This window comes from Delphinapterus leucas, chromosome 9, assembly GCF_059928025.1.
Source record: "Delphinapterus leucas isolate spDelLeu-1000000601 "Yukka" chromosome 9, BTC_Dleu_Yukka2, whole genome shotgun sequence".
Lineage (NCBI taxonomy): Eukaryota > Metazoa > Chordata > Mammalia > Artiodactyla > Monodontidae > Delphinapterus > Delphinapterus leucas.
In genome coordinates this window covers 17,176,642-17,202,566 of record NC_143137.1, presented here as the reverse complement: position 1 = coordinate 17,202,566, position 25,925 = coordinate 17,176,642, and the positions used below count along the sequence as shown (strand labels likewise).

Here is a 25,925-nt window from a genome sequence, read left to right as displayed (position 1 = left end):
TTACGCAATAGGAGAAAATATTTTCAGACCGTATATCTGACAAGGAGTTAATATTCAAATATATAAGGAACACCTATAATTAAATAGCCAAAAAAGTCCCCAAATAACTCGATTAAAAGATGGGCAAAGGACCTGAATAGACGTTTCTCCAAATAAGACATACAAATGGCCAACAGATGTATGAAAAGGAGCTCAATGTCACTAATCATCAGGGAAATGCAAATCAAAAGCATGAGATACCACCTCACACCTGTTAGGATGGCTGTTATCAAAACAAAAACTCACAAAGGACAAATGTTGGCAAGGATGTGGAGAAAAGGGAACACTTGTACTTTGTGGGAATGTAAATTGGTGCAGCTACTATGGAAAACAATATGGAGGTTCCTCAAAAGATTAAAAATAGAATTACCATTTGATCCAGTGATCCCTTTTCCGGGTATATAGCCAACAGAAGTGAAATCTAGATCTCAAAGAGAGAGTTGATAGTTGAACGCACTCCCACGTTCCTTGCAGCATTATTCATGATCACCAAGGCATGGAAACAAATGTCCGTTGATATACAAATGGATAAAGAAAATGTGGTATGTACATAAGGTGTAATATTATTTAGCCTTGGAAAAAGAAGGGAATTCTGCCATTTGCAACAACATAGATGGACCTTGAGGGCATTATGCTAAGTGAAATAAGCCAGAAAGAGAAGTTATGTGTGGAATCTAGAATAGTCAAACTCATAGAAGCAGAGACAGAATGGGGATTGCCAAAGGCTGGGGGAGGGGAACATGGGGAGGGGAACATGGGGAGGTGTTGGTTAAAGGTTACCAAGTTTCAGTTATGCAAAATAAGTTCTGGAGATCTATTGCTAAGAGGAAAAAAAAAAAGGGCACCAGGGCTGCAGAGCCTCTCTGAGCTTTCTGCAAGGGAGTAGGTATGAGCATTGGTTTTGGATATATGGGTGAGAACAGCTTTTATTCTTCATTTAATTTGAAGGAATGTGGGCTCTAAAATCGGACAGAACTAAATTGTACCATTCATGAGCTGTTTACTGCAAGTTTTTTAACCTTAGTCTTTTTTTTAACATATGATTATTGTAAAAATTGAATAATTAATGTGGTAAAAAGTTCTCAGCACAACTAGCTGTAATACAATAACTATTTAAAAAATTTTAGTAGTAAAATTAATATAAATTAACTTAGATCTGAGTACTTTCAAGCCTACTGAAATTAGACTAGCAAATCACCAGCAGTGGCACATAGCTAGACTTGGTGGCCTGCCACAGGGGATATGCATAAACACATGGGACATTACTAGATATCCGGAGAAGGATATACAGATACATTCTCAGATTTGTGAGTAAAACTTTAGTAAAACAGTTTCTTTTAAAAAAAAAAAAAATTATCTAGTAATAATATCAGCATCCAGTTGCTAGGAATTGTCTATGCATTATTTTCCTTTGTGTGATAAGATGCTGTTGCCAGACATGTGACCCATCATTCTATCCAAATGGTGTGAATAAGAATACCCTTGCTGCTGCAGCTGCAGAATGCATAGAAGTTGCTGGGGTGACCAGACAGTCCTTTGTGTCGCTACTCTACTTACAGCTGTGCTTTAGTATATGCCACAAATAGCTCAGTGACCTGCATTTGACCCCATGGTCAGCGTTTCCTCAGTGAATCTTTGTGACTGTGATATTTGTCTCTACTTCATTGATTTGGGTTTGAAATTTCAGTAGTACTTTTGAGGCTGCTTGGCCAATATTTGAGTACAGTGACACTTATATGTAGCCCCATGGTCCCAAAAGCCAGTAATCCTTTAGCCAGGATTTACTAAAACAAAGCTTACCTCGCATTTGACTGTATAATGGTTTGACATTAGTTCAGAACAAATACAGTGAATGTCTGCCATGTATCAGGTGCCATTAAAGCTGATAAATTCTATTTTCAATCAGTAATTATATTTCAATGAAGTAAAATCCTTGAAGAAAGATATCCTATGGCTGATGTGTGATTATCCTGTTAGTGTCTGGGGAAGATGGTAAATTTAAAACAGGAAATGGTTCGCTGGCACAAAGGTGGCTGTTTCTGAGCCAGTGCTGCACCCACTGCAGTGGAGAATCCATGTTCAAGGCACTAATGCCAGCCCAGGGAAGCAGAGTTGAAAGCAGCAACTGGTCTCCCAAAGGGCTCTCCTGCTGTAGGACTAGCTAGGCAGAAGCCGACAGGGGCACAGCTAAGTGATTAGAGCCCTGCCAGTGACCCACAATGTGCTCAGCATGAAATAAGGAGGTTCATGACATTATCTCCCCAACGTCCTTGCATGCTTCCCTCACTCCACTTTGGAACTCAAAGGACTTGGGCAAGGCTCAAGCCTCAGCAATTCAGCTATGGGGACTGTAACACCATAGCTGGGGACTGTGGAAATACTGTCCATGGCAATTGATGGGACATCCTTCAGGGAAAAATCCCTAATAATGAAGGGTCACTCTTACCAGTGTGACATTTTTGGAGCCACTGTTATATCTTAACCCGACTTCTTTTGTCCAGAACGTAGCTTTGAAGTTCATCTTAAGATTTTCTTGGGTGTCCAGAGTTTTGCTGTCTCATGTGTTACAGCTTCCATTTACTCTCTAGAAAGCCACCCTTGATGACATCCTATTTAGAAGCTTTTTGACTATTTCTTTTCTCTTGTCTCGTACAAATTTGTGTGCATCAGAATCACCTGGAGGCTTTATTACAACACGGATTGCTGGGCATTTCTATCAAGTTCTCTGGTCATGGTTGCTCGTCTAGAGACCACATTTTGAGAATCACTGGTCTTAACAGGAAGAGGAAAAAAAAATCTAACAGTCTGATATACTGTGCTACGTGAAAGTTCTGCGATAGCTTAAATGAGCATATGAAAGGGTTAAAGAGGTTTACTGTGACCCTGTTTTCTTTAACACCTATTAAGATCCTGACACTCTAGCATTTCCTAGCTACAGCTTGCTCCTAGTAACTACTCAACATTTATTACAGGCAAACAATTTGTATCAGGCAACTGTGAGAAGAGCAAAACCTCTAGATGAGATAAGTAATATAGTTTATTTCTATTGAATCTTTCCTATGTCCTATTTTCTTTCCACTTATTTTTTTCCAGAAGTGGGATAGAGGGGGAAAATTCAGATTAATTAAAAGTTTGAGTCAAAGCACCGATACAGTTGTAGAGAAGACTGGAGGAGGAAGGCGATAGTAACGGAGTGAGGGAAACGCTGACACGCTGGCTGTAGCACAATTCAAGTTTATTCCATTTGTTCTTGCAACACAAAACTTCAACACAATATTATTTAGCATTCTGATGTACATGAACTAGGATAATATGAGAAACCCAATTGTGTCAAACGCATTACATTGTGGAAAAAATGAACTCAAATATATCAAAATGCACAAAGCACTAGTCTTCCTCCATTACTGCTTAGAAAGATATGATTGTTTCTCCATTTACAAAATAGAATCAGGACAATTTAAATTTTTTAAAATTTTGCATGCAAAACACTGCAGTTACTTATGTAGGAGGGCACTCTCACCAGCTTCTTCTATACACAATCGAGTATACAGTATTGCATGGAAGGAAACAGCAGCTCAGTTGAAGATTTAGGAAAAAAAAAATCAAATAGGTACATATAGATTTGAAATCCATTATTTGGGGGAAAGAAATCAATGAATCAAGGGCGTACTTGCTGGCAGCTTCCACTCACTGCACCCACCTACCTCGCCTTCATGCCCCACTGGGTTTAGAAGGTGAGCTGTGAACTACTGCATCGATTCTTGTGCCGTAGCTCAACTGTAAGTCTACAGATACCAGTCTGAGGCTGCAAGGGGGAATCTGTTAGTATACTAATGGAGACAGGTAAACCACCTGTTTTCACTTGATACAGTGCATACGATATGACTGACTTAATACAAAACTACAGAACATGCAAGATTTTTTCTGAGATGTTAAATATTACTTCAGTGGAGAACAAAACTTACTTAATCTTTTACTAATGCATGTAGTACCAAAAAGCAGACAAGGTTTTAGCTTCCTTTAGTCAAAATATGAACATTAAGTGTTGTGAATTTCTCTGCCAAGTGGTTCAGAAATACATTATAAATAACCTAGTTAAAAAAAAGAAACTAAACCATCTTGGTCAGTCTATTCTGTTTATCTGTTATTTTCTCAAGCAACTGCTTCATAATTATGGGGTTTACAAAATGGCCAAGAAAGAAGAGGGAAGGCAGAGTAGCCTCTACTGCATTACAAGGAACACGAGGATGAAGTGTACACAGAATCACATGGCCTCCAGACCAGGTGACTGTGGAAGCAGACCAGGTTTAGGAATGACAGGACAATGCACTCTGCAGCAGCCAACTACACAAAACACTTTGAGAGTAAAGGTAAGACTGCGTCGAGAGTAAAATCCAAGCCTTTTAAACAGCGGTATGCCAAGAAGTGGAAACAAAGATATCAAAACAGCTTGTCACTCCGCTGACAGTTACAGTCTGATAGAGTGCCCTCCATCTTCAGTGAGGATAGCTCTGTGTTTCAGTTCAGTGATGTTATGAAGTACTGATTACCGACTTTTAATCCTTAAGACAGCAGACTTAGCCAAATGTATCAAAGTTTTTAAACCAGCATTTTGTGATTGTTTTCTTGGATGCAGGAAAATTACAGGGTTAGGCTAGTTTTAAGTGAAAAAGCCACAGGATAAAAAAAGGGTTCACGGGGAAAAACACACACACACCAACCCACACACCAACCAACCAATCAGCAAGTGGCCAATAAGACTTGTTGGCCAGGCTGACTGTTCTTGGTACTAGTTTAACCCTGCTGTAGAATGCTACATTACCTTAAAAAAATCATCATTAATTCTTTGTTATCCACAGTCTGAATACAAGTCCCTCACCCACCCTCCCCCGTTTTAAAAATTTGAGGTACATTCAATTATTGCATGACATGGCTAAGGAAAAACCCTTATATTTTTAGTAAGCTTATATGGATGGCAAGTCAAAGGAATCTTAATATTTTATATGCAGGACAGCAAATTTAAGGGTATATGTTTTAATTAGCTGTACTGCTCATGAAATAAACATTAGAAAATGTGTCTTAATATTTTCTGCAGGTCCCAAGAACACCATTTTAGGGCACTGTATTTTAAGAACACAGAATACAATTTGAAGTTCTCACATTTTATGCAATGCATAATATAGAAAGGAAAAAATATATATTATGCAGCTGGGTTGGCATACATTCAGCAGAAGCCTATCAACACCTCAGGGAAACTCGGTAACACGCATATTTTTAAGGGATGGGGTTAAATTTGTCCAAACAGTAAATCTCACCCCAGTGATAGCTTTGGTGCAATAAGTAATCAGCATCCAGGATGGGTCTGAGAGAGGCATTCCAAAGAATGTTCCTTGATTCTCCAAACACAACTGAGGCCAATCCATTCAAATAGCAAATGAAGAAAATCCATAGGTACTAAGACAACTGTTCTCTCTTTATGATACTAACAGGCTTATGGCTATGATTCTATTTTTAAATCCCCTTTTACTACCAGCAGGAGTTTGAAAGTGTTTTCAATGTTCTATAAATGTCTGAATCTAGAGGAAAAAAAAATGCATACTGGAATGATTTCTCCTTTAGACTTCCAAAATTTTGAGATTTTATAAATAAAACTAGTCAGTTTTATCTAAAGATACATGAAATCCATGTGAAGGGGGAGAGGAAATCCAAAGTTCAGCCGCCCAGCAGTTCAGGAGTGTGCCCCTCCTCGCCTTAAATGAGCTTTCACATAAAGCTGGAAGTCACCGAGGGAAGATTTGGTCACCAACCACAGGCAGCGCTCTTAACTATGCCGGGAGATCCCCACTAGAGTGAATCTTAAGGCAGAAGGCTAGAGCTAATTGCTTATCTCAGCACCCTAAGTTACGTCACAGCAGCCACTACTGCTCGCACAGATGGGGCTACCAAATGTATAGTTGGCCTTGGTATAGTCAGACTCTCAACGCAATCTAATTAATAAATTAGCCAGGGAGCTGAAAAGGTCAAACGTTAATGGTATATTTTGTCTTTACTCTCCCATGGGTATAAGCTGTGTTTTTTTTTACTGGAAATGGAAAAGAGGCTCACCTGATCAGGAATCCTAGTAAAAGCCTGATCTTGTTTTTCTCCTCTCCTCCCAAACATTGTTTTTTTCTGGTAGTCTGATTTGTTATGAATTTCTCTCTCCCCTCACCCCTCTACAAGTATTTTAGCTGAAGAAGCTGGCAGATAGAGAGTGACAGACAGACAGGCAGCAGTGTGAGGCCACAGGAGAGTCATTCTTCCAGAGCTGTTAGCCCATCCGTCCATCACTGAAGAAGGGCTTTGATTGCCTGGTTGTCAGTGGCTTCAAAGGCAGTCAGTCCATCTGGACCTTTCACAGTCTTATCAGCACCCTGGAAAAGAGGAAAGAGCCGTTATCATTAAACGAGGCCCACAACCAGGAGAAGAGAGTGAAAGCCAGGGCGCTTGGCAGAGGCAAAACTCCTTTACTACCGGAGTCCATTCTAGTGAAGGAAAAGCCCCGAACAGCTGGCAAGGTTAGAGACTAAGCTGTAAAAACACCAGATTATTTTTCAGGCACTAGAAATGTAAACTAGAAACACAACTTGCCAATAACATAGGCAATGACTGACTTTTATTTATACTATCATATATTTACTCAATTAAGCTTTAAAAAAGAAGATCCCTATGTAGTATAAAACAGGGAGGGTTGGGAAGGAAATCACTTTTGCTAAAGAAGAAAGTATTACTGCGACAAAATTATCTTTTTTTCTTCTTTGCAACACTTTTTGGAGAGTGCATAAGTAATGCACACATTTGTAAAATCTAGAACTTACAAACCTTTTATTTTAGACATTCCTAAAGAACGTGTACAATATTGGTCATTATACTTAAAAAACTTAGCAGTAAATGGCTGGGATGTGGGCTAGGAAAGGAGGGTCCCTGCTATCTTCTAGGGAAATTCTCTCCAGCTTGCTCTCAATGCTTCATGCAGAGGGTGCTGTCATGGAACATTTTACTTGCAACATGGCACTCTAGTTTCGAGAATGTGTACGCATACCTTTGTGTCTATTGTTTTTATCTGTCTTCCCTTATTAGAGTAAAAACTCAATGGGAGTAGAAATCTTGTTCATATTATCCACTATTGTGTCCCCAGTATCTAAAAAAGTACCTAGTGCGCGGTGGGTGAATTTGCTCCCAAACCAAGTCTGAACCTCTCTAACTTCCACAGATAGCAACACTCCACCATGGAAAGGTTCTCTGCTAGCTCCAGCCCAACCTGTATGTATTCACCAAATAACCTCTTGTGTCCTGGCCTCCTCCCATTGCCAAGTCTCACTCATTCTTCTGTTCCTGAGGCCTATGGAATTGTCTAAACTTGGCATGCATGGTCCTGTAGAGACAAACTCGAGTCAAATTCACCAGTCTCTTTTCCCATTAATCTTTCAATACTCTAATCCTCTGGAATGTCACCATTCCTCAATGTACCAGGTGCCATGACTTTACACTTGTTGGAATATGGAATGCCTTACCCCCTTTCTGCTGGCAAATCATTCACTCATTCAACAAATATTTACTGAATGTTTGATGCACAGACACAAAACAAGATAGAGCCTGCCAGTTTGGCTGCTGTGAGAGACAGACAAGTCAACCAGTATGACACAGTGGGATGAGAACAACAGCGTTACGCACAGTGATGAGTGGTCTGTAAACCATAATGGGATGTGGTTAGGAGAGTGTAAGAAAGTCCTTCTGGGTGAGGTAATGCTTGAGCTGAGCCATGAGTAAGTACAAGTTGATTAGGTAAACCAGGAAGGAGATGACAGACATTCTAGCAAGTGTTAAATTATCACAGAGTCCTCCTCAATATGACTATAAAAGTCTGTTTTCTCTTTTTCTAATTGAATTTAACTGCATTATGGGACATATGGAACTTACAGGTAAGTGAGAGAGAAATCTGTGAGTGAGAACTTCAGTGTGGTGAGTACTCCAGCACAGGTTAAGTGACAATAACTGGGACCATTGTATCCAAAACAAATTTTTAAATTTATTTTTTATTGAATTACAATGTTGTGTTAATTACTGCTGTACAGCAGAAGTGGCTCAGCTATATACATATACAGTACACATTCTTTTCCATATTCTTTTCCATTATGGTTTATCACGGGATATTGAATACAGTTCCCTGTGCTATACAGTAGGACCCTGTTGTTTACCCATTCTATACATAGTAGTTTACATCTGCTAATCCCACATTCCCACTCCTACCCTCTCCCACTGCCCCCCACCCCCTGCCCTGGGGCAACCACCAGTCTGTTCTCTATGTCCCTGATTCTGTTTCATAGATAGGTTCATTTGTGTCATATTTTAGATTCCACATATAAATCATATGGTATTTGTCCTTCTCTATCATACTAAGTTAAGTCAGAAAATCTCTAGGTTCATCCATGTTGCTGCAAATGGCATTATTTCGTTCTTTTTTATGGCCGAGTAGTATTCCATTGTATATAGGTACCGCATCTTCTTTACTCATTCATCTGTTGATGGACATTTAGGTTGTTTCCATGTCCTGGCTATTGTGAACAGTGCTGCTATGAGCATAGGGGTGGCATGTATCTTTTTGAATTATAGTTTTGTCTGGATATATGCCCAGGAGTGGGACTGCTGGATCATATGGTAATTCTATTTTTAGCAAAACAAATTATTTCTTATTCAATATTGATAACTGTTTTTATGACTAACATTGTAAACTGTAATTCTGCATTAACAAAAAGTTAAATATCATAGTGAATATCCGTTGCTTTTTAGCTGCCAGACTTCCCTTCTTTTGATAACAGCACCCTAATTTCATTCTGGGGAATCATTTCTCCCCATTGTGTGGACTCCTAGAACTGTAACTTAAGGTGCCATGTACTTTCCTTGCCAGGCATCAAAGCAGGACGCTCACTTCTGGATTTTGAATCTTGATTAGAGAGAACAAAAGAAAGACAACAAGAAGTCAGAGCTCATTTATTTCTGTGTTATCACCCAGAAGAGACAGTTGAGAAGTTCCTGCTATCTAGAGTCTTACAGCTACCATAGCTCTGGCCTCTTCTGAGCCTGGTCCTCCAGCTTTCCTATTGATTCTATGACTAATCCAACATCTTCAAAAATTCCTTTTCTACTTGTTAGAGTCAACTTCTGCTATTTGCAACCCCAAAAATCTGATAAAAGTATTAAAAATTTTATACAAATCATCTTTTTTTTCTAATTGTAATACAGACTAATCACAGAACTCAGAATACACACCAAAAAACTCCCGGTAAAAAGAATTCCATTGATAATAGCATCAAAAAGAATAAAATGTTAGGAATAAAGTTAATGAACTCAAACCAGTTCTTCTAAAAAAGATAAACCAATTTTGTCAACGTGGAAAAGGATATTAAAAGAAAATGATTTTTTGATACTTGATGCAGTTATTGGAGAACTTAAGTATATCTGGCCTCACCCCTTTCTCAGTAGTTATTAGTTCTAGTGATTATTTCCGTGGCTCTAAGTACTATACTCATGCCACTATTTGAGTTACTAACTTCAGAGATTACCTTCTGACTCCCTGCTGCATGGATGCTGCTCTAGCAGGGAGCACATCCCTTCCCCACATCCTCCCAATGTCTTATACTTCAAATAGCAGTTTCTGTTTCTTTGTAAATATTTTTGTATTTAAAACCTGTTTCTTGTTCCATCAAATTCCTCTACTTTATAAGATACTTTCTCTACCTTCCCACTACTGCCTCTACCTCTTAAATTGCCAGCTTTTCTATTTTGTCAAGATTAACTTTTATATTCGGTTCTGTAAAAACTGTTGTTTATTGATTGATTTTTTCCTCCTATAGTCACCATACTGTATATTATATCCCCAGGACTTACTTATCTTAAAATGGAAGTTTCTACCTTTTGACCACCTTTACCCATTCCTCGCCCCCCCCCCACCTGTTTTCTGTTACCTGTGAATTTTGAGACTCTTCATATAAGTGAGATAATACAGTACTTGTCTTTCTCTGATTTATCTCACTTAGCATAATGCCCTCAAGGTCATCCATGTTGTTGCAAATGGCAGGATTTTCTTCTTTTCTTAATAGCTAAATAATAATCCACTGCATTATGTGTGCATATGTGTGTGTGCATATACACACCCACACAGCCACCCCATTTTATTTATCCATTATCCATGCATCTGTGGATAGACACTTAGGTTATTTTCCTGTCTTGGCTACAGTAAATAATGCTGCAGTGAACACAAGGTGTAGGTAACTTTTTGAGTTAGGATTTTTGTTTCCTTCAGATAAACCCCCAGAAGTAAAATTGCTGGATCACATGGCAGTCCTATGTTTAATTTCTTAAGGAACCTCCATACTGTCTTCCACAGAGACTGCAGCAATTTATATCCCCTCCAATAGTGCACAAGGGTTCCCTTTATTCCACATCCTTGCCAACACTTATTATTTCTTATATCTTTGATAGCAGCCATTCTCATAGGTAAGAGGTGACAATTCATTGTGGTTTTGATTTGTATTTGCATGATGATTAGTGACGTTGAGGAACCTTTTTATGTATCTGTTGGCCATCTGTATACCTTCTTTGTATAAATAAATGTCTATTCAGATCCTCTGCCCATTTTAAAATCAGATTTTTTTTTCTACTTTTTTTTTTCTATTGAGTTATATGAATTCATTATATATTTTGGGTATTATCCCCTTATCAGATACATGGTTTGCAAATATTTTTCTCCCATTCTACAGGTGGCCTTTTCATTTTGTTGATGGTTTCCTTCGCCTTTAGTGTCAAATTCAAAAACTCATCACCAAGACGAATGTCGAAGAGCTTACTATCTATGTTTTTCTCTAGGAGTTCCATGGTTTCAGGTCTTATTTTAAAGTCTTTAATTCATTTTGAGTCGATTTTTGTGTATGGTGTAAGATAGTGGTCCAGTTTCATTCTTTGCATGTGCCTGTCCACTTTTCTCAACAGTATTTCCCTATTATATATTCTTGGCTGCTTTGTGGTAAATTAATGACTGTGTGTGTGTGTGTGTGTGTATATGAGTTTATTTCTGGATTCTCTATTCTGTTCCATTGATCTATGTACCTGTTTTCACATCAATACTATACTGTTTTGATTCCTACATATTTGTAATATCATTCGGAATCAGGAAATGTGATGCTGCTAGCTTTGTTCTCTTTTCTCAGGATTCCTTTGGCTATTCAGGATCTGCTGTGGTTCCATAAAAATTTTAGCATTGTTTAATCTAGTTCTGTGAAAATGCCATTGGAATTTTGATGGAAACTGCATTAAAGCTTGCTTTGGGCAGTATGGACATTTTAACAATATTAATGCTGCCAATCCATGAGCACAGAATATCTTTCCATTTATTAGTGTCTTCTTTAATATAGTTCATCAATGTTGTACAGTTGTCAGCATAAGAGTCTTTTGCCTCCTTGGTTAAATTTCTTTCTAGGTATTTTATTCTTTTTGACGCAATTTTACGTAGAATTAAAAAAAAATCTCTTCTAATTTGTTATTAGTGTATAGAAACACAACTGATTTTTGTATATTGATTTTGTATCCTGCAAGTTTACTGAATTAGTTGAACAGTTCTAACAGTTTTTTTTGTTTGTTTGTTTGTTTTTGTGCCGTACGCGGGCCTCTCTGTTGTGGCCTCTCCCGTTGCGGAGCACAGGCTCCGGACGCACAGGCTCAGCGGCCATGGCTCACGGGCCCAGCCGCTCCGCGGCATGTGGGATCTTCCCAGACCTGGGCACGAACCCGTGTCCCCTGCATTGGCAGGCGGACTCTCAACCACTGCGCTACCAGGGAAGCCCCTAACAGTTTTTTAGTGGAGTCTTGAGGGTTTTCTATATGGAGTATCCTGTCACCTGCAAACAGAGAACATTTTACTTCTTCCCTTCCTACTTGGATGCTTTTTATTTCTTTTCTTGCCTAACTGCTCTGGCTAGGGACTTCCAGTACTATGTTAAATAAGTGGTGAGAGTGGGCAACCTCATCTTGTTCATTATGTTAGGGGAAAAACTTTCAGTTTTTCACTGTTGATTATGATGTATAGCTTGTGGCCATAATACGGCCTTCATTATGCTGAGGCATGTTCCCTCTACAGCCACTTTGTTGAGTGTTTTTATTATGAACGTTAAGTTACGTCAAATGCATCTGCTGAGAAGATCGTAAGATTTTTATCCTTCGTGGTGTCTGTGGTGTTCACGCTGATGGAGCTACAGATGCTGAATCATCCTCGTGTCCCCAGAATCAATCCCAGTTGATCCGGCAGTATGATCCTTTTAATGTATTGCTGAATTTGATTTGCTAACATATTATTGAGGACTTTTGCATCTATGTTCATCAGGGATATTGGTCTGCAATTTTCTTGTGGCATCCTTGTCTGGTTTTGGTATAGGGGTAATGCTGGCCTTGTAAAATGAGTTTGGAAGCGGTCCCATCTGTACTGATGTTTTTGGGAAGACTTTGAGAAGGACTGGTATTAATTCTTCATTAAATGTTTGGTAGAACTCACCAGTAAAGCGATCTGGTCCTGGATATTGATAGACTTTTACAGTTAAAATATATAAACAGTGCTTAAATTACTTCTGGGTAAACACTGCTCACTGTGGCACCTAGCAGACAACTATGATCAGTTTTATTTCTATTGTTCCAATATCAAAACCCTGTGCAACTCTCCCAAGTGACAGAATCGGGAGATCCACACCCAAGTTTTCCCCACTCCTGTTCATTCATTTACAAATAACAACTTTTGACCCAATTTGTTATGGTTTGGCTAAACTGCTATAACAAAGAGGCTAAAACACAATGCATTAAACTAAGTTAATTTATTTCTCTCTCATAAAACAGTCTACTGCTAAGTGTGCTCACCTCCACATGTGCTTCCAGCCTGCTGGATGTGGGGGTGAAAGTCCCCAGTAAGTGGCTTCACATTTTAGGTGATGATCTAGAAGTGGCACACATCATTTGTGCACATCCCATCAGCCCAAACTTAGACACAAAGTCATATCCACTGCAAGGCAAACTGAGACACAAGGACTAGCTAGGCTGCAATGTATGCACCCAGTTAAAACCTGGGGTTCCCCTTCTAAAAGAAAGAGTAAAAAATGGACACAGAAGGCAATTTATAGTCTAATCCATGCTGTCCTGAAAATGCTTTAGAATATTATCTCCAGGTTCTGTCTGTCTAGCCTGCCTCTCCTTCCTGCACCCACTACTTCCACTCCGCCCTCCTCCCCTTTACTTTCTCTCTGCTTTGTTTAAATGCTGGATTCTCCATGGTTCCGGTCTTTGGCACTCTTCGCTTTTTGCCTGACCTCATCCATGTTACAAGTTCCAACCTTTGTACTCATTTTGAACATCTACCCTGATCTTTAAACCCATATATATATAAACACATATACATGCCACTGAGACTTATCTACTTTAAGTCCCAGAAATACCACAAACTCTACGATTCCTAAAGTGAATCCATGATCTTTTCCTACAAACTTGTTTCTTTTTCTGGAGTATTCACTATCATGGTAAGAACCACCTTCCAGGAACTGTGGAGACACTATGCAGTTCTTCTTGTTTACTTCACATGTTATCAGTCACCAAATCTTTAGACCATAATGTTCCTAACATTTTCCACCTGTCCTTGCTACCACTACTCACTTTCTTAGTTCAAGATTTTCATATGAAAATTCTAATGCAAGCTAGCCTCATCCACTGGAGAGCAGAGAGCAGAAGCAAGAAGAACTACAATTCTGCAGCCTGTAGAATGAAAACCACATTAACAGGAAGACAGACAAAATGAAACGGCAGAGGACTATGTACCAGATGAAGGAACAAGATAAAACCCCAGAAAAGCAACTAAAAGAAGTGGAGATAGATAGGCAACCTTCCAGAAAAAGAATTTAGAATAATGGTAGTATGATCCAGGACCTCGGAAAAAGAATGGAGGCAAAGACTGAGAAGATGCAAGAAATGTTTAACAAAGACCTAGAAGAATTAAAGAACAAACAAACAGAGATGAGCAATACAATAACTGAAATGAAAAATACACTAGAAGGAATCAATAGCAGAATAACTGAGGCAGAAGAACAGATAAGTGACCTGGAAGATGGAATGGTGGAATTCACTGCCATGGAACAGAATAAAGAAAAAAGAGTGAAAAGAAATGAAGACAGCCTAAGAGACCTCTGGGACAACAGTAAATGCACCAACATTCACATTATAGGGGTCGCAGAAGGAGAAGAAAGAGAGAAAGGACCAGAGAAAATAGCTGAAGAGATTATAGTTGAAAACTTCCCTAACATAGGAAAGGAAATAGCCACCCAAGTCCAGAAAGCACAGAGTCCCAGTCAGGATAAACCCAAGGAGAAACACACTGAGACACAGAGTAATCAAATTGACGAAAATTAAAGACAAAGGAAAATTATTAAAAGCAACAAGGGGAAAACGACAAATAACATACAAGGGAACTCCCATAAGGTTAACAGTTGATTTCTCAGCAGAAACTCTACAAGCCAGAAGGGAGTGGCATGATACACTTAAAGTGAGGAAAGGGAAGAACCTACAACCAAGATTACTCTACCCTGCCAGGATCTCATTCAGATCCGATGGAGAAATCAAAAGCTTTACAGACAAGCAAAAGCTAAGAGAATTCAGCACCACCAAATCAGCTCTACAGCAAAGGCTAAAGGAACTTCCCTAAGTGGGAAACACAAGAGAAGAGAAGGACCTACAAAAACAAACCCAAAACAATTAAGAAAATGGTAATAGCAACATACATATCAATAATTATTTTAAATGTGAATGGATTAAATGCTCCAACCAAAGGCACAGGCTTGCTGAATGGATACAAAAACAAGACCCATATACATGCTGTCTACAAGAGACCCACTTCAGACCTAGGGACACATACAGACTGAAAGTGAGGGGATGGAAAAAGATATTCCATGCAAATGGAAAGTGAAAGAAAGCTGGAGTAGCAATACTCATATCACATAAAATAGACTTTAAAATAATGTTACAAGAGACAAGGAAGGATACTACATAATGATCAAGGGATCAATCCAAGAAGAAGATATAACAATTATAAATATATATGCACCCAACATAGGAGCACCTCAATACGTACGGCAAATGCTAACAGCTATAAAAGAGGAAATCGACAGTAACACAATAATAGTGGGGGACTTTAACACCTCACTTACACCAATGGACAGATCATCCAAACAGAAAGTTAATAAGGAAACACAAGATTTAAATAACACAATAGACCAGATTTAATTGATATTTATAGGACATTCCATTAGAAAACAGCAGATTACACTTTCTTCTCAAGTGCACATGGAACATTCTCTAGGCTAGATCACATCTTGGGTCACAAATCAAGCCTCGGAAAATTTAAAAAATGGCAATCGTATCAAGCATCTTTTCTGACCACAATGCTATGAGACTGGAAAGCAATTACAGGAAAAAAAAACTGTAAAAAACCACGAATACATGGAGGCTAAACGGTGCGCTACTAAATAACCAAGAGATCACTGAAGAAATCAAAGAAGAAATAAAAAAATACATAGAAACAAATGACAACAAAAACACAATGACCCAAACCCTCTGGGACACAGCAAAAGCAGTTCTAAGAAGGAAGTTTATAGCAATACAATCTCACCTCAAGAAGCAAGAAAAATCTCAAACAATCTTAACACGACACCTAAAGCAACCAGAGAAAGAACAACAAAGAAAACCCAGTCAGTACAAGGAAAGAAATCATAAAGATCAGAGCAGAAATAAATGAAATAGAAATGAAGAAAACAATAGCAAAATCAATAAAACTACTAAAAGCTGTTTCTTTGAAAGCTGGTTCTTTCTTGCCTCTGCAACCTTCTCACATTGCTGCTTCTGCTTGGCAAGGTACTCCAGTTCTCTATTAGATTCTTGGACACTAAGTTGCTAAGATTCAACTCAAGTGTCAACTGCTTTTTGAAGTTACATTTGTGGTACCTAAAGTTGTAATGACATCCTTATTTATAACACACTATGCCCTTGACTCCCAGGACCACACGTGACCTCTTCTTCTTTTAGGTCTCTGCTGTTACATATAAACTCCTGTCACAGCAATCACAACACTTTGTGCACTTGTTTTACATTTTACTAAAATATGGTGACAGCAGTAACCATGTTTATCAGTCTCTGAAATCACAAGGCCTTGCACAGTGTCAATAACAGGCTATCAAATGATATTAGAAAAATTAAATGTTTTTTAAAATTAATTGATATAGACAGGGACTGTACACATACAATAAAGGACTAGATCAGGACTAGGCTCACCTGCTTATAGTTACAGCGTGATTCTGATTGTGATAGTTTCCTGGAGGAGGAAAAGGTTGCTACAGCCAAGTTAAGTGGCCCAAGTAGAGAGGCCATTTGTCATTCTAGGGAGTAAAAAAGCTTTAAAACCTCACCAGTAATTTCTTCATTTTCAAAAGTTACCGCTTTAGACAATCAAGTATTATTTGATAGTAAGTTGTAGAATATGGGGAATGTTTAAAAAAATTCATCATACTGTCTCTGCCCTTGAATAGAATAGTTTACAATGTAGCTAGAAAGATAAGATATACTGGCATGAAACAAGAGTGCATCTTTATCTACTTCTTACTTCAGATAGCTCAATTCTGCTTTATACCACCAGGTTTTTTTTGTGTGTTTTAAAAAAAATTACCACCAGTTCTTAATCTGGACAAATAGGCCAGAAAACTGGATTAGTAACATTTTAAGAATGAAACTCTTAAACTTGTACTCAGGTTATCTGACATTATCTTGACAGAAGGCTTTCGTGGCAAAGATGATGATTATAATTATACTAATCAATTGTTAGAACACTACGCAGCTTTGTTTCAATGCAAAATTTATCAAATCAATTAAAAAATTAGCATTTAGATACACACATGACATCTTGGCGGACATTTCTGTATTATGTTGCTAGATACTGTTTCACAACCTTGGAATATAACCACTATCTCAGAAATAAAAATTTAGCAACCAGGGTTTGGTATATTAAACTCACTTTTGGAAAGAAAGTGGGTTAGAATCAAGTACAAAAGGAATGCCTGAATAAATATATCTGATATTAAATGTCCCAACAAGGACTCTTAAAATGTAAAGGAACAAAGCAATTCTTTGTGCTCTCCCTTTAACCACCTGATTAACTTTCAATTGTTTCCGTGAAGCTCTTCGAGAGTTTCCAGGACAGCTGGCTCCCTCTCTTCCTGTATGCCCCCTGGCACGTTGCTGATCATACTTCAAGGTGTATATTGGGTTGGTCAAAAAGTTCGTTCGGTTTTAAGTAAAAATAAAAGACACATTTTTCATTTTCACCAAGAACTTTATTGAATGGATTCATTAACCAAATGAACTTTTTGGCCAACCCAGTACTACAGCTTGGCTCATCCAAAGTCTAGCGCAAACTCCTTTTTTCTGTGCTTTCCTCTCCTATAGAGGCTGAAAAGGCACTGAATCCCCAGACTCCCTTAAAGCTACAGGTGGCCATCTGGCACAAAGCTGGCATCTCGTGGATAGCTTTCCTTTTCCAATAAAGCCTCAGGGAGGAGAGTGTCCTTAACTGTTTCCCTTCTCCCTGCCCAAAACAGACACAATGCCTGGAGGTTCAGCAGTCATCTTGCAACCGTAAGGAGTGGGGAAGACAGGGGAGAAGAGAGTGTGGGGTACTGAGGACAAGTGGAGCCAGCTACTCAGCCCTGGACTGCTTACCTTCAGGCATTTCAGTAAGAGCCACTTGTTTTTTTTCTAAGTTGAGATATAATTGACAGAGACCATTATATTAGTTTTAGTTGTACAACATGACGATATGATATATGTATATATTGCAAAATTTACCACAATATGGTTAGTTAACATCCATCACTGTAGAGTTACGAATTTTTTTTCCTTCTGATGAGAGCTTTTAAGCCTTACTGTCTTTCACAGCTTTCAGGTATATAATACAGTACTAAGGATAGCTACCGTGCTGTTGTTGCATCCCCAGGACTGACTTACCTGGTAATTCTAGGCCTCTAACCTTTTGACCCCACACACCCTCCACCCAGCCGCCTGCCTCTGGCAACCATCAATCTAATCTGTTCTCTGTATCTGAGTTTGTTTCGTTTTTGTTGTAGATTCCATATATAAGTGAGATCATACAGTATTTTTCTCTGTCTGACGTATTTCATTTAGCGTAATGCCTTCAAGGTCCATCCATGTTGTCACCTAGAGATTATCATACTAAGTGAAGTCAAATTTATGGTTTCACTTTTATGTGGAATCTAAAAAACAGTACAAATGAACTTATTTACAAAGCAGAAACAGACTCACAGACTTAGAAAACAAACTTATGGTTACCAAAGGGGAAGGGTGAGGAGGGATAAATTGGGAGTATGGGATTAACAGATGCACCTACCATATATAAAATAGATAAATAACAAGGATGTATGTATAGAACAGGGAACTATATTCAATATCTTGTAAGGGAAAAGAATTTCTAGAAGTATATAGATATACACACACATATATATTTATAACCAGATCACTTTGCTGTACACCTGAAACTAACACAATATTGTAAATCAACTATACTTCAAGTTAAAAAAATTGTGAATCACTATATTGTACACCTGTAACTTATATAATATTGTACATCAACTACACTTCAAAATAAGAAAACGCAGGTGGTGTGGTTCAAGGACATACTGAACCTGGCCACCCAACTTTACCACAAATTAGTTGTGTAACTTTAGGCAAGTCCCTTAACCTTTCTGTGCTACTTTCTGCAAATAAAATGGTAAACCTAACATGATTTTGGCAGTAACTCCTAGATCAAAAATTCTCTTAATCTCTCTTAAAAATAAGAACTAATTATACAATGGAGTATTATTCAGCCACGAAAAAGAAGAGCCACTTTCTTGTTTAAATCTCTGTAGTAGGAGTTTTTGTTACAGTTGAACCCTACTTCCCTTACAGCACTTGTCATAGTCCTTTATTATCTGATTATCTGTTAACTGTGCTTCATTGGATATGAAACCATAGGACCAGGTGTTAAATCTTGCTTCTCTAACTTCAATGCCATGCTCCTCCTCATCTGCACCCCCTCTGCCTCTCTAAACAACATGCTAACCATGCAACAGGAAATGACATGTATTCTACATTTCTCTTCATTTTATTTCTCCTTTGGAGACAGTGACTACAGTTCATTTTCAGTTGCATATATAATGGTCTTAGATTTGTTCTTATGTTACCCCTTGTGAAAATATGATTTTTAACATCTCCACTGTAGTCATATCTAGCAAAAACAGAAAGATCATTTCAAGGTTTCAGAGAGAAATTCATCATGGAAATATAAGGGATGGGAGAAAGTATAAATGAGCCTTCAAATTACTTCTCTCCAAAGACATTCAGATAGTGAGCCAATATATTACCTATGATGTGGTACACTGTAAGTTTTGGATGAAAAGTTTGTTTATATTTGAAACAGTCATTTTCATCAAACTTGCTTTTCAGGGAACCCTCATTCTTGCAGCAAGTCTTCCCTTTTCTGAGAAATACATCAAAGTCATCTGCATCAATCCTAACTGGTCTTAGTATTTACTGAGAATTTATGATGAGCTCAGTATTGCCGTCAATGACTTGCATACAGTGTCTCTTCTAACTTACACTGAGAGGCAGTGTAATGTAGTGGTTACAGACACAAGCTCTGGAGCCAAAGTGATGGGGTTTGAATCCTAACTCTCCTCCTATCGAGCTGTGTGATCCTGGGAAAGCTTCCAAATGCCCTGGGCCTCAGTCTCCCCAATGGTAAAATGGGGGATAAAAATCGTACCTACTTCATAGGATTACTGTGATGACTAAGTGAATTAATACATGTAAAGCACTTAAATGACATTTCCTATGTATAAGTACTATTTTAACTATGAGCTAATCTACCTGCTCATCAACTCTATGTGATGAGTACTGGCCCCATGTCGCAGAAGAGGATGCTTAGACTGAGATGATAAGGAATTTATTCAAAGCCCCGAAGCTATTAGGAAGGAGAACTCAGAACCAAACTTGGGGGTGTGTGATGTCACAACACACAGTTTATGTCACTAACAGAAACTATCTAAAATAATGATGCACTCCAGTCTAAAAGAGCTAAATAGGTAAAAAAAAAACGATGAGCTTACAATGGGCATACTTGTGGATGAGATTTGTGAGATATATCAAAACAGCATAACAACTGGTTTCTTCAGTTATTTAGGGGGGTAAGTTTTCTAGCTGTATCAATTCTGCTAGTCCGTTTCTAACACAGTTTCTTAAACTAAGGCAATTCAGAAAGGCATTGCTCAGTTCTTTGCAGGTCATCTGTCCTAAAATTTTTTTGAAACCAAACCTGCCCATGTTATATGGAGAACTCTGGGGATTCCAAGTAATCATAAAATGTGTGCTTGAGAATGTGTGAAACTGTTTAGATTTTACTGGGAGTGGAACAGTGAGTAATTTGAGTAAAAAAATGTTTCTACCTACCAGCACACCTACTTATTTAGGCTGAAACGGTTAACTTCTAAGTCCTTATATCTTACGCACTTGATTCTCAATTCAAGCAGCAAAATCTGTACCGTAGATCCTTCTTGAGGATTTGACAATGCTGGTATTTGAGAGGGGTATTCAAATTTTATTATTAACTGGCCGCTTGATTTTTGAAAACACAGCACGGAAAATACATGGGGCAAAATCATCAATGTTATCAGATAAGGTGGTTTTCTGTATTTTCTTAACAGACTGATTTTTAGTACTTTTTCTTCTCTACAGCAATTGTACGTAAGACATTAATCATTTTGACTTTCTTTTTATAAAAGGAAGGTTGTTGAGTAAATCTTTGTTTCTCACTCATTTGTCCCACACAATGAATGTACAGAGTGGTCTGAAACAGCTGTGCGTCACTAACATCAGAGTTGCACAAGCATCAGTGGTTACATATTTCCGTTGTAAGGTTACAGCAGATATCCTAAGGAGGTAAATTCTTTGACACAGTATGAAGCAGAGAAATGATGGAAAACAAAAAAGCAAAGTTTCTTTTGGACTTTTCTCTCTCAGATATAGCTTCGTATTATCACTAACAACAAATGGGTTTATAATAACAACAAATGGGTTTATAATAACAAGTATATTGTCAGTTTGTTTCTGTAATCTAAGAATAAAACAGTAATTATAATGTTTTAAAAACTTTCATTAGATTTTCAGTTCATGAGATCTGTGATTCTCTCATGCTGGGGTAATTTTTCTATTTATTTGTTTAAAAGAATTCTTGTTTTAATAGGAGGTTGACTGGTCATTTTTAATAGCAATATATAGTATATAAGGGACAGAGTATAAACCACACTAGAGTAAATGACTGAAAGCTTACCTGTCTAAATTCTAAATGATAGGGAACTTAAAGGTTAACTTGTATTATCTTTTAAAGATGTTAAGTATTTCCCCTTTCCCCACAATATCCTTTAGTGGATTATTCAGAAACAGTTTTCCTTAGAAAATAAGGATACTTCTTAAAATCCTTTATTATCAAAGGGATTACATAGATTATAAAGAATTTTAATAAGTATAAATATTATAGAAATTTGGTATATATTAAATACTATACACTATACTGTTAAAGGAAATGTCTAACATGATAGTGTATTAATGCTACAAGTAAACTATTATTTGTCTTAGAGAACTGTTTCTTTAACTACACAGAAACTAGATGATTTCAAATTATATGTAACTGTGAAAAATAAATGAATTTTGGACTTATGAACATCCATTGATTATAATATTATAGTTCAAGAGTACCACTTCAAGATTAACTCTCTTCTAAATAATGTGTTCATGCAACACTGCTATTATTCAGGTATCTGAGATTCTAATCAGGAAGATCAGCTCAGTAATATTTTTATACATCTTTTAAATATCTCTTTTATTCCAAAAATTTCCTGTTAAGATTTTTTTAGGGCAAAGAAGGAGGAACCTTATTCAACTGTGAGATAATTATGATTCAAAATGACAGGTGCTTACACGGTCTGACTGTTTTTGCTTTCATAACATCAGGCTGAAGTCTGTTAGGCTTGGCCTTTTTAATGACTGCTGTGCAGCTGCCACTTCTTCTGTTTCATACTCTCACTTGGGCTTCTTACTCCCTGGGACCACTCAATTACCCAGGATGCTTCTCGAGCCTGCATTTTTTACCTGCTTCATCAGTTTCCTTTCACCAGTTTTACTAATGTTTCTCATGTACTCTGGATTTGGTGAGAATACCAGGAGTTTTGTTCATTTCCCTTGCTTCTTGTTAAGTTATTATTTAACAGTTCTATAGTTTTAGCTTAATTAATTAATTAATCTATTTATTGGATGCATTGGGTCTTCATTGCTGTGCGTGGGCTTTTCTCTAGTTGCGGCGAGCGGGTGCTACTCTTTGTTGCAGTGCAAGGGCTTCTCGTTGTGGTGGTTTCTCTTGTTGCAGAGCATGGGCTTCAGTAGTTGTGGCTCGCGGGCTCTAGAGCACAGAATCAGTAGTTGTGGCGCACGGGCTTAGTTGCTCTGTGGCGTGTGGGATCCTCCCAGACCAGGGCTCGAACCTGTGTCCCTTGCATTGGCAGGCGGATTCTTAACTACTGCGCCACCAGGGGAGCCTTGTTTTAGCTTATTTTAAATGTTCACATTTGTTTTGTATTTCAATATTTGTTTAGATTTATTCACATACTGACTTCTTGCGTACCTCCTTCAGTCTTCACCTCTGGGTCTCATTTGTTTCTTCCTGAAAGCACATCCAACTCTTCACTCATCTGTTCCTCAAGGGTACTGACCACTTCTGGGCTTCAAGCTGCCTTGGATCAACTCCTGCCTTTCACAACAGTCCTCTCATGCTCGTGTTTGGGAATGTTTTCTTCTTCAACTTCATCCTACCTGCCTTCTGTCTCTCAAGGCTTCATTATAATTTCTTGTCTAATGAACCCTGCTGTCTTATGGTCTAAAACAGATGTTGATTCATTCATTTTAAAAACATCTTTTCTGTCATCAGCAGGCAAAAAGGAGATACCATGGCATGTGCTCAGACCTCAGGCTTCAAGTGGAAGTCCCACAAGTGTTGATCACTACATTTTTTTCATTCATGAATGTATCAATTAAAAATCAGGCCAAATATCTTTTAACTGCGGAAATATACATAATCATTTCTCACAGCTATCCCTGACAGTAAGTCTGAAAGCCACTCTCAAGTAGTAGAAAGAACATGGGTTTTTGAGTCATATAACTTGGAGCAAATCTTGATTTCATTATATTCTATTAGACTTCAGGTAGTTATTTAACCTCCTCATCCATAAAATGGAGATGATTATACTTATGTATTTGGAGATTATATAAACAAAGATTATATTAGATTTCCCACAGATGTTACTTTCCTCTTTTGCTATATGGACAATAAAGAATTAAATGTTTCAAATTTTTACTTGTGTCATAAACTTCATCTTCCATTGCATTAAAGTTTTTTTAAAAAGTCCAGTAAGTAATACAGCATATAGCATAGAGTTTGATTTTATACATTCTACCATTCTTTTGTTTTCTGTAATTTTTGTTTTTCTCTATTAGTTGTGATCATATTGAGTTTTAAAATTTATTGTTTTGGCTTTTTTCCTATGCTAATGATATACCAGTGGAATAATGTAGTTGACCCTTGAACAGCGTGGTGGGGGGAGGTTAAGGGCGCTGACCCTCTCTGCAGTTGAAAATCCACTTGTAACTTACAGTCGGCCTTTCATATCTGCAGTTCCTCCACATTTGTGGATTCAACCAACCATGCATCGTGCCGTATATGCAGCATTTACTACTGAATAAAATCTGTGTGTAAGTGGACTGGTTCAATACAAACCTTTGCTGTTCACGGATCAGTTGTACATTAGAGATGTCAATGAATGTGGAAAACTTCTAAACTACATACTTTTAAAATGAATTAATAGTAATTGATAAAGATTCTACTTTTGACAAAAGACAGAATAAACCAGATTTCATAATACAAACATTGACTGCACTTTAAAAAAGTGCACTGGAATAGCCTTATTTTAGCAATTAAGGATTTTTTAAAGAGCACAGTTTCCCCCCTCAAAAATTTGGTTAACAGAACTATAGGGTACACATTAAAGGAGCTTATGCAAAAATAAAACTGAAGTAATTAATTTTGAAAAAAGAACTAAATTTTATGTTGCTTTCAAAAAGGTAAAAAAACAAAAAACCCTTTCACCTAAAGTCAATAACAGCTCTACATGGTTACAAATGATCTGCCATCAATATAGCCATCTCTGAATGTCACTTGTTTAGCTACAAAAATTAAGGATCAGACACAAATGAAAGAATATTATGGGCACAAGTAAAATTAAAAAACTACTTACTTAAAAGTCAGGAAACTCAACTTATAACCAGTAATTCAGCAACACAACACATATTTATAAAGACCCTTCTGGGATAACATATCAGGGGCCTAATGTACATTCAAATCAAGCCACCTTTTCATGAACTTATTTAATGTAGAAGATTCTTTCTTAACAGTGGAATCTTATAGCCACAAGGTCTCAGTCACCTAGAGCATCATGTTTTGGGAATAAGAAATATGGAACAATGGTTTTGGCTCTCTCTATCATAAGAATAATTACATCTTGTTCTGTTTGTCCTAGGAGGAAAGAGAAGCTTATCAGAAAGGAATACAGTTCTGATCTACAGTTTGAGATCTGGCTAGGAGGGAGGAGCTTGCTTAGCGGCATTTCATTTAGTAAATGACCAGAGCCCTAAACTAAAAAGGATCCCATGGAGTTTTTTATTTTCAAAGAAAACCCTTGGCTAGATAGAAAAGGTCAGGGAAAGAGGGAGAAAGAAGGGGAAGGAAGGAACCATTCATTTCTTGTTTGTTTTAATTCTGACTTATGAATTTATTAATTTGTAATTGATATAGCTGACATATAATACTATTAGTTTAAGGTATACAACATAATGATTTGATATGTTTATATACTGTGAAATGACTACCACAATAAGTTTAATTAATATCACTTCACATAGTTTAAAAATTGTTTTCCTTTGATGAGAACTTTAAAGATCTACCCTATTAGCAACTTTCAAATATATCAATAATACAGTATTAACTGTTTCTTTTGCTCTACACTTAGCAGATAGATTGAGGCCAAGGGAATTAAGTCAACACTGAGGAAGAGCTGAGAAATATCCAAAAAAGAAGTCAGATGCTGGTCACGTGACTTAGCCCATGGACAAGCTGTGCCTCGACTGTAGACCTATGTGAGTCAACACAATCTCTTTAATGCTTAAGCCTGTCTGAGCTGGGTTTAGTTACTTGCAATACAGGGTCCTAACCAACAAAATATTGAAATTATAAAAATCTTTCATGAAATGTAAATTAATATCTGTAGCCTTCGACAACCAGTTTTTAACATAATATGCAAAAATATTCCCCCAGGGATGAAATTATCCAGTAGTTTTCAAAGGTACTTTTTAATCTTTTCATGGCTGTTGTGGAGGAATAGACAGCAAGGAGAAAGACAGTGGCTGGAAATCTTTGTGAGTACATCCTACCACAGATTCTGGATCCATTACAGTGGCAAAGAATAATATCCCCCTTTATTTTGGCTTTTCATATCAGTACGGTGTATAATATGGAAAAACTCCTGTTGCCATATGCCAAAACCTCCCAACCCCTCCCCCGCCCCAAACTTTCAAAAACCACCACCACCACACATTTAAAGGAATCCGGTAGTTGTGTT

General features: G+C 37.6%; 1 protein-coding gene across 2 annotated transcripts in view; it reads right to left on the bottom strand.

The window, feature by feature from the left end:
• Nucleotides 1-3,257: 3,257 nt before the first annotated feature.
• The window catches only part of MTPN (myotrophin), a 61,844-nt gene continuing 39,176 nt past the window's right edge, over nucleotides 3,258-25,925 (bottom strand). Inside the window, exon 4 of one of the 2 annotated variants that reach the window (XM_022580282.3) lies at nucleotides 3,258-6,452. In XM_022580282.3, coding sequence (XP_022435990.1) covers nucleotides 6,366-6,452 — 87 coding nt within the window. In that variant the 3' untranslated portion in view covers nucleotides 3,258-6,365. Of the gene's footprint in view, nucleotides 6,453-6,474; nucleotides 9,023-25,925 lie in introns of those variants that run through there. The other variant, XM_089917353.1, reaches the window with a different exon arrangement.